Source organism: Chamaea fasciata, unplaced genomic scaffold (assembly GCF_029207755.1).
Source record: "Chamaea fasciata isolate MVZ Bird 193981 ecotype frontalis unplaced genomic scaffold, bChaFas1.0.hap1 SCAF_1, whole genome shotgun sequence".
NCBI lineage: Eukaryota > Metazoa > Chordata > Aves > Passeriformes > Sylviidae > Chamaea > Chamaea fasciata.
In genome coordinates, this window is record NW_027094086.1 from 25,859,379 (window position 1) to 25,869,394 (window position 10,016).

Genomic DNA, 10,016 nt, shown 5'->3' on the forward strand with positions numbered 1-10,016 from the left:
TAAAAAGTGTTTCTCTGATTTGGTGTATCTCTGGTAACCTCCTGTGTGTCATTTAGTATTTCTTTCCTCTCTAATCTAGTATGGAGATAGAGAATACTTCCCAGGTGCCTAAACAAAGGAAGATGGCTTTCCAGGATACAACTGCCATAAGAAAACCCAGTGGCACAAGTGGCAGTATAAATGCAGGAACATCAATACCTAGAGGGGACAGAACAGCTGGGTTCGGTCAAAGAAGTCAGCCTGTCTCACCATCTAAACTTTCAGAAGCTGGCAAACCTCGTGAGAGTGCTTCACGTCACCAGTCAAATGCAATTACAAATTACTTCCAGGTTTCTAGAAAAAGGTATGTTGAAGTGTTCTTGACATTACTTCCCTTATTGGTATGTTTGTGCTGTTTCTGGAAAATCTGAACTCAAGCAATGTACTTTTAATTCGACACATACTTAAAAAAGGCAATTTTTAGATCAGATTCCTAGAATGGAAGGTTTTTCCTCAAGAGTACTTCAAATTTCACAGTGCAGTCCCTAAAACCCCAGAAGCCGTTATGTTGTAGGTGCAGCTAATCATACTCAAAAATGCTTTTGTAATTTTCTCCCTTTTGTAATTTATTTCTGACTAAGGGAAAGATCTGAAGAAGAAGAATCATCTGTACCCAAACTAGCAAAACTGGAGGAAAGGTCATCCCCTCTTCCCAAGTGCCCTGAATCCACAGCTTTGTCCATCTGCAACAGTGAAGCAAAACAGCATCAAAAGCAAAATAACATCCTGGACCCGAACCCAAATTCTGCAGAAGACATGGGTATAAAGCTTATGAGGGAAAGTGTCAAACCACCAAGTGATGGAACAGCTACTAAAACCACCTCTAGTGAAAATCGTGCACCAAAAAAGAGGAAGGAATTAGATGATTTATGTGAAGATCCAGACACACTAGAAATGGTGTTTGAAAGCAGAGATGTAGACTGGGAAGATCAAATGGATCAAAGATCAGATCATGACCAGGAAGCTCAAGGAAATACACGAAAAAAACAATGTTTGGAAGGCAAAGGAAGCAGGATTCAAGAAGTGAATGTAAATCAGAGAGAAGAGAATAAAGTATTGGTAAGTTTTATATTCTTATGTGCCTAATCTTGAAATTTGCAACTTTGTTAGAAGGATGCGCTTACGTCCTTTAAGAGGAGGCTGCCTACATACAGAACGTGGCTTTGTAAAATTTGCTTTAATCTTGTACATCAGTTTAAGTTCAGAATGATTCTTGTTTTACATGTGAACATTGCAGTTTTATGCCTACCTAAATGCTTTTTCATTCTTCTGGGCATTTTTTTCTTTGTGAATTGAAAGCTGCTTTGTATTCTGAACTTTTCCTCTTTTTTTTCTTTAGTTCATATGCTGTTATCAGTACAGGAGAATATATCCCTGGTCCAAGAAAAGCTTCTCATATTGCTTGTTGCTCTGTTAATTATAATGTTGTTATTTATTCTAAGATAATACTCGATTATCTTTATGTAATCAGTTTTCTAAAGCAACTTCCAGTTGACCTCTTCTGTTGAATACTGCAGTAGTGTCCAACATGTTTTAACTCAGAGTCTTTTGATACTGTGTGAAATATTATTAAAATTCCAGCATGAGAAATTTTAAAACAAAACCAACAAAAAGAACAGCAAAACCAAAATGCAGCTTTTGTTTTTGTGATTATGTTTCTGTTTTTTGTTTCTGACACTATGGATATTTTCTAAGAGATATGAAGAAAACAGTAATCCGTGAGTTAACAGTAGTCACTGTGTTGAAAAAAAGGAAAAGCAGGTCTGTAAAGGAAAAAATGTTGAGAGGTCTAGAATATTAATAATACAACAGGAATAGGAGAACAAGTTTATTTTTTATTTATTTAAAATATATACCTTAACACTTACTGTCCAGTCCATTTACAGTAGGCAGTGTTTAAGTATTTAAAAGTTTGGATGCATCATTAACTGGAATTTGCAAGATTCCTTGGACCACATAAGAATTAGTAGTTGCCTGTGCATCTTTAGGTCAGACCAGCTTGACACCTTGTGCTGCTGGTGAAGTGTGAATTTCATTGTAATGAATTTCAATGTGTGTGTGTGTGTTACTAGCAAGTTTTAAAAGAAAGGTCCTGTAATTTAGAGAATTTTGTTTCTTGCTTTTTATACCCTCAGCAAATCTGACCATAATTACAGACTAAAATTGGTGCTTGGAATAGTCTGTTGAATTTTGTTGCTTTTGGTGCTTGGAAGGTTTTTCTAGTCTAACTTGTTGTCAGGATTCTGAAGGAGGAAAAAAATCTTGCGTGCAATTAAACTGGTACTTCAGCAGATATGCTCTTAAAGATTTTTTGCAGAAAAGAAGTCTTCCCATAATTTAATAATGACTTACTTTATTAATGTAAAATGTATTTCCAGTGGAGTAGGACGGAGATTTCATGATAAAGCTCCCCAGGCAAATTTGATAACTATTTTCTGTAAGTATAGATGCATCTTGTGTATCTGGCAAGACAGAGAATGTGAGTAATTGACTCAAAACCTATAGGGTGCATGAAGCTGATTTGGTGTTTTATCAACCATTGAAAATAATTCATGTAATCCAAATCTGGTTTTAAACTATAGGACATAATTGATATGCAGTATACTGTCTTGTCCTGGTAATGAAATGTCCTTTCTGCAAACATGTACACTTCAGATATGACATTGAAAATGCTGCTTTTTATATTCAAAAAGCTTTTACAGTTTCCTAGAACCTGTCAGGACTTAAAAGATTGTACAGATGGACAAAACTTCCTAGTGTTTAATAAAAAAAAAGAAAAAAAACAAGTGAACAGATAATAGTAATTTTTTAATAGAGAAGACCTCCAACAATTCTTACAGTAGGCATAATATCATAAAAAAATTTGAAGTACAGAGCAGTTCCTTTTCTGTCTAAAAATTTATATTGATTTGAATATGTTTATTCTACCGTAAAGAGCAGAAAGCCATTTTATGTAATTAAATTTCCATTTGGTTTCAGTTTTATATTTAAAATAATTTTTAATCAAATAGAAAGAAGAGGAACTTGGTTCAGTTCTAACTTCAGAAATGAAAAGTATTGTCAAGCAAGAGTCACCAGTCTTGGTAAGTCTTGGTCTTAGTCACCAGCTAATTGTAAGTTTGAACAGCAAACTTTAAGAGGCATTACAAAAACACATCAAAATTTTACTCTGAAGAACACAGTATTTTTGGATCTTATTTCAGGATAAAGGAGGTTTGGAAGATTGTACTCCTTAACATAATCATGTGTAGATTTGAGTAGTACGGTCCAACTTGTAGACTGTGAAACAAAAGAGTACTTGTAGTTCATCTGTTTGCTTCTGTAATGGCATTTGGGTTGATACTTCAGGTGGGTGACTGAAACTACATGTAATTGTATTACATATTCAACGTGGTTAATACTTGTACTGATGTTTTCCTTAGATTAGAGATTAAAGACCTGCCAAGGATATAATCTTGTGTGCCATAAGTTCATAACTAGAATGGAAGAGATGGAGCATTGGCAAATAGATGTAATATACAGTGATTAATGGTAGATAGTGTGCTAATTTTTTGTAGGTTAGATGAAGAAAGGAGAATTGCTAGGAGTGGCAGTGAGGCTGAGGAATAGGAGACTAGGCTCACTGAAACTGAAATAAATTCTGAAGAGAGAGAGTGTAGCCGGTCAACAAGGGGTAGAATAGTACATTTTTACCTACATACGAAAAACAGCCCAAGGAGAGGGAGTGCTGAGCAGCTATACCAAAGTGCAGGGTTAGCTCAGATTGACGGGCTTCTAGTTCTATTTTACTATAAACCAACTGTACTGCATCTGGGCTGGAGCTGTCCTTGAACATAGTTTCAGACATCCTTTGGAATCCACAGAGCTCCTGTAGCTCCAGGCAGCAAAGCTGTGCATGCGGACTTGCTGGCATATGAGCATTCTCATGGACAAGAAAAATAGGATGCATTGATCAGATTCAGCTTACAGCCCTAGAGTTGGGTGGATATCTGTAGGCTAGAATTGAGCTGAAGATGTTCAACTTTGTCTACTGTGGAGTATTTAAATTCATATTTAAACACAAGAGAAATGAATTCACTGTATGCATGGTGTATAAGGAGGCTGAGAAGTTCATACATCTTCCTAGCTTCTAGCACTGCTGCTGCTTCCCCTCACTGCTTTGTAATCCTAACTTGTGCTTAGCTCTGCTCTGATAATTTCTCTACAGTTTGTACTGTTGGATATGCTGTGTGTCTGTTCACACACTTGAATGCTTCTTCCTCTTTCTTCCCACATAAGGACCATACCAAACTGCAAGATGACTCCAGCAATCTCCCTAGCAAGCTTCTGTTGACAGAGTTTAGATCACTGGTTGTCAGCCATCCAAGGCAGAACAGTCATCTTCCTGGAAATACCAGCTATGGGGGAAAGAAAAATTTCAAAGCATTCAAAAAGGTTAGTGTGTTTTTTTAAATGCTCACAAGATGGCACTGTTTAAAAATATCAAAAAATGTTGCCTTCAGAGTGTAGAAGGGAAGTCGCAGGGGAACCCCGAAATAATGAAAGGAGGTCGGCAGAGCAAGCGCAGGTCCAATCAATATGATTACTGCTACGTTTCTCCTTTATTCTGTGTAAGATGGCAGGTTTTATACACTCTATATAGTTTACACTTACAGCTACATTTCATTGGTACAAGGCACAGGAAAGAATGCAAACACCCATTGCTTAATAAACTGTTTAAGGTAGCTACTGTGTCCACACCAATTACTATACTTGTTAACTACTATGAAACCCTTTGACCCTTGCAACACCTTACGTGAAATTACTCACTGCGACACACACTTGGCACTAATTTCTATCTGCACCACAAGCCTCTACAGGCCTCAGGATGGGGCCCAGTCTGGATGATTCAATCACAGTCCATATCTGCTACATAGAAATATGTTGCTAAAGATTTTTTTTTTAATTGATAAGAACTAAAGAAAGAACCAATTTAAGTACCACGTTATACTGTAAACAGTTATTATGTTAATTGACTAAAGAAGTACCGGGTTGACAAAGGCTTACCTCATACTAGATGAGATACTTGTACTCCCTATTCCAAACTGTTACTTGGAATAAGTTGTTAAGTGATAGCTACCATAACTTGTGGTTGTATTTCCAAAAGCTAGCAATTCTACTTCTCCAAAGACCTATATATACAGCATAGGCTGATTCAGAATCTTCCATTTTAACTAATAAATCTTGGATTTCTAAATGGAACTAAATCTACATCATACAAAAGTAAAGATGATTGCTTACTTGGGTCCTGAAGACAATTGAAAAATTATTCTTAGTGTTCAATGTAAAAGTACCACTTCAGCTTATATTAAAAATAAAATAAAGTAAAAATTAAAATCATGTGGTATTAGATGACTAGAAAGGCATTTCGGTAAAATACTATGTATAGAGTGTGATCACGTAATGCTGCTTCCTGGGAGTATGCTCTCGTTTTTGGATAATGTTTTAATTTTCTGATAATATTTTCTTTCCCACTATTTTGTAACAGATGCTTATGCAGTCTGGTAATAAAATATAAACTGATTTTTATCAATATATCAATCTCATTGCACTATGAAATTTATTTAGCCTATTAAACTTGCCAGATGTATTTTTGTTTGTTTCTTTTGGTAAAAGGAGGGAATTAACAGCCTTCTGTAAATGCTTTTTTAACTTCAGTCACTTTTAAATATGATCTTTGAATGTTATTCAGAGGAAGACTGCTTGACTTTCTTCTGTGATATCTGAATAGACTTGCTGAATGTGTTAAAATAGATCTTTTACTTGCACTATGCTTGCCTTGTAGTTGTAAAAATTTATTGTCCAACAGGTAGCTTACCCTGGGGCGGGACAACTTCCACACATTATTGGAGGATCAGATTTGATTGCTCATCATGCTAAAAAGAATTCAGAGCTAGAAGACTGGTTACGGCAAGAGATGGAGGTAAGAAAATTTTTTTAAAGCATGATCAAATAAAAACTTGAGTACTGTAAGTGGTCATAGCACCCTGTGATCATTACTGGAATGCTTAAGGATTTTATTTTTTAAATAAAACCTCAGCTGGTTAGTTGTCCACACATGCTCATGGGAGAATGTACAGTAGTGAAATTACTGAATGCCAGAGGTCAGTGATAACACTCATCTGTTTCTGGTTATTTAAATTCATTTTGCATGCAACACTCATATCATCAGAAATATTTGTAGAAAGCAGAATCAGTAACCTAAATGAGAACAGTCTTTTGATGAGTAAAATAAGCGCTGTGTAAACTTGTGACTTGTAAAAATGTGACGGGGAGCTTGAAAGAATTTCTCTTTGGCTAACTGTGTTCAAATATTTGTACAGAACACTTGATATTCTGTTCTTGAATAGAACAAAAATGCATGAGTAAAAAAAAAGCAACTCTGTTGGAGTATACTGTAGAGATGTAGTAAGAATAAATTTAATATTTTTTCTTTTGTGCACATCTTTAGATATGAAAGTCCTAAGACAGTACTTACCATAGCAGTTCTCTAGCACTTTTATTTTCTGATAGTTTCCTTAAAAATACTTGCTGATGAGTCACATTGTTTCCACAGCCTGATGGAGATCCAGTTGCATGAACACTTCTTAGCTGATTTTTTAAATCCCTGATTAGATAATGCTAATTAAAATTCCTTTTATATACAAATAATCAGATTAAAAAAAATCATGTTTTTATAATGGAGCTTAAAACCCTAAAAAACACATTTCTGACAAAAATTGACATCTTTCACAAACTATTCCATTTCATTAGTGGGCAGCAGTAGCCAAATTTGGGTAGTGAAATAACTTGTCTAATGTGAATATGCTCTAAATGGAGTACTTAGAAAAAGCTTATTTCTTTGAGAAAAACTGTGTTAGTGCAGGAATATTGTTTTTCTAGATGGTTCATTAGAATTATCCTTAACAATCAAATATTAAATAAACTTTCTCAGGAACAGGACCGACATGCAAGAGAAGAGTCACTTGCTGATGATCTCTTTAGGTAAGGGTTTTATGTTTGTATTAGAAAATGTGTATTTTTGTATCACATCTCTTTTTGGACAAATTTTGATTTTGGAAAAGACTGACTATTCTTTTCAAAATTTCATGTATTCCCATGTATAGAACGTAGTCAAAGTGATTCAGCAATTTCTCTGAAAAAATCCCCACTATCCAGGCTTCAGTTAACATGGAAAATGGGAGGAGGTGAGGTGGAGGAGATAACATGAGAAGATGTTCATGACTGTCTGTGAGCATCTCAGTGGGTAGTCACAGACAGGGTTGAAGCTGCTGTTTTTCTGATGGGAGGTTTCCATCATGTATCATCTCCTACTCCTGTCTGCTTTATCTCCCCACTTCTCCCCTGCCCATAGAATCCATATCCAATCCATAGAATCTTCCATAGAATTTGCTGTCCAGAAGACATTTAAACATTAGAACAAATGTGTTACAATGCTATAGTAGTAAAATCAAGTAAGTGTTTTGAGAGTTAATGTAGGGACTTAATTTTGTTTAGCAAAAGCTTCATTACTTTCTATGGTATTTATGTGAAGCAAAAAGTGACCAGTGTTTAACTTACCACCTGTCATGAATTTGACTAACACCAAAAGTTGTGCATTTAGGTAGAAAAATGTATATGGTGAAGAAGGATTTTTTTTTCTGAATCACTATCAAACAAATGTGATACTACATAGTGATAAGTGTTAGAGCCACTCAGAAAATCTTACTGCATTAACAGTTTGCTCTGTTCATTAACAGTTAATAGAGGAGCATTTCTTTCAAAGGGTAGGCATTTCATTTTTGAAGTCTGAGTTGTATAGCAGCAACAGTGACTTCTAATACCTTTCTAGCTATGTGGTGATGTAATCTGGCTCACAAGTTGTCACATTTTCCTGTCTAAGCAAAAAGTCTTGATGAGTGAAAGCAGAATTGGTGGAAGTAACTGCCTGAGCATTCAGTTGTGTCTGTAAGTTATTCATGCATGAATACAAAGCACATCAGAATTTCAAAGAAAGGACAGGATTTTGGGAGATGAAGCACAAATGGAGAAGGCCAAGGGAAAGCAATGTCAAGTAGAGTCAAACTATAAGCATATTGTAGTAAATCAGGTAACTATTTGGTATATCCAGAAAGTAGCTCTAAATTTTTAACAGTCAATCAGAAGCTGTATAAAAGTGCAAGGATCTGATTTATGTAGGAGTAGGAAGCAGCAGAAAGGTTTTGCTGAATGAGTTGTGGTCAAATGTACATCAATATAAACATACAGGACCCCTTTTCCCTCCCTCCTGTTTTGTTTTTTTTGGTGTCATTTTCCAGTAAAGAGCTTAGTGTTGGGATATTAAAGGCTTGGAGAAGCTTGTTCATGCATCAGATTTAAAGGTTGTAAGTAGTTAGGAAATCTGAAAATTTCATTAAAGGTTATCTTAAGTTTGTACACAGTTTCTGCCTTATGCATCCTTCAGTCAATTAGTAGTAACTGTAGTTCATTATAGGAGTGTAGTCAGGGAAAGGACTGAACACTGGCCAATCCCTTGTTATGAATATATAATAAAGTTTGCATCACATTGTGTATCTATATAAACTTGGAATATCATTGTTTTACTTATTTGTGACAAATTTTTTTTTTTTTTTGTTGCAGATACGATCCGAGTGTGAAAAGAAGAAGATAAATTGTGATCTGGATTTACAGTGTTTCTCTGGCAAAACCTCCTTTCTCTTCCTTAGGTTTCCTGGTTACAGTGTGTGTGATGTTCCTATACATGACCACTGGAATATCTCTTATTGTAAGATATATTTTCTAAGTCTTGCTTTTATTAAAGAAAAAGAAAAGTTCTTTTCATTGCTTGGTACTTACAGATCTTCCCATTATTCACTTCAGAGTAATGCTCAGTAAAACACTGTAGATACTTAGGATTTCATTTCAGGCTATTTCTAATGTTTGGTTATCAGTGCTATTTTGGGAGAAAAAGGAAGTTAGCATCAGGCAATTTTTTCCTCTTTCAGAAAGGCTTTGTTAATTTGGTGTATTCAAGGGTATTGTCTTAAGAATTGAAAATCTTTTGAGGCTGAGATGCAACTGGTATTTGATCATGATAGGATGATATGGTTGATATGATCTTGATACGATTCCTAATGAACCATTTCTCTGTGGTTCATTATATAGAGCATATGCTATTGTTACTGGTACAGAATACCTTGGAACTGAAAAAAACAGCTTCTTTTTCTCTTGCTTAAACATATTTTCATTTACACCTTTAAATTAGTGTGGTTGAATATTCATTTGTTAATTCCAAGCTAGACAAAGTCTTAAAAAGCTGTTGCATTCCAATTTGGAATTTTTAATTATATGACCCATTTCTTTATCTCATGCCTTTACTTTTTGCAATCACTGTGTAAAAATAATGACCTTCAAAATAGTTCAGTTAACAGGGAAAGCTATGAAACAGTGACCTGTGTGTGATTTAGGAGAGCTCATCTTAATGATCTGAGAACTTGCAATTTGTGAGATTCCCTTGAAAGTACAGTGGGAAAAACTTTCCAGGCTTCCTGCTCAGCTGTATGAAGCCATCACGTACAGATAAAGATGGAAGTAGCTCTATTGCATCCTATTTCAAGAGGGAGGATATCCTTTCTCATGTGAGGAAGTAATCTGGTTGATGTTCCACCCTCAGCTGAGTTTTTCTATCACTGTGAGGAATTTCCAGGTTTTCTGGCTGAAGACCTACTGGTCCAACAGAGCTCTTGTAGACTGCTGAGGTTTTTGATTGTTGTTACTCAATTCAAGCAAATAGGTTGGATAGCAGAGTATCAATGGAAAAGATTCTTCAAGATTCTTTAGAAAGGTTGTATTTACAGCTGTAAAAAACAGCTGGAGAATTTCTGAGGTGAAAGGACGAAACACACAATGTACAGGGGCCTTCTACAAGAAAGTAAAGGTTGAGTCCTTTGCTGCTCAGA

The 10,016-nt window shown here is 35.4% G+C and overlaps 1 protein-coding gene across 3 annotated transcripts in view; it reads left to right on the forward strand.

Annotated features, from left to right (window-relative positions):
• NBN (nibrin) overlaps positions 1-10,016 on the forward strand; it is a 32,710-nt gene that overhangs the window by 14,014 nt on the left and 8,680 nt on the right. For 2 of the 3 annotated variants that reach the window (XM_066179075.1, XM_066179085.1), the window contains 7 exons: positions 80-343; positions 621-1,098; positions 3,051-3,122; positions 4,318-4,473; positions 5,888-6,001; positions 7,013-7,062; positions 8,698-8,891. In XM_066179075.1, the coding sequence (XP_066035172.1) occupies positions 80-343; positions 621-1,098; positions 3,051-3,122; positions 4,318-4,473; positions 5,888-6,001; positions 7,013-7,062; positions 8,698-8,728 (1,165 nt within the window). In that variant the 3' untranslated portion in view covers positions 8,729-8,891. Of the gene's footprint in view, positions 1-79; positions 344-620; positions 1,099-3,050; positions 3,123-4,317; positions 4,474-5,887; positions 6,002-7,012; positions 7,063-8,697; positions 8,892-10,016 lie in introns of those variants that run through there. The other variant, XR_010720031.1, reaches the window with a different exon arrangement.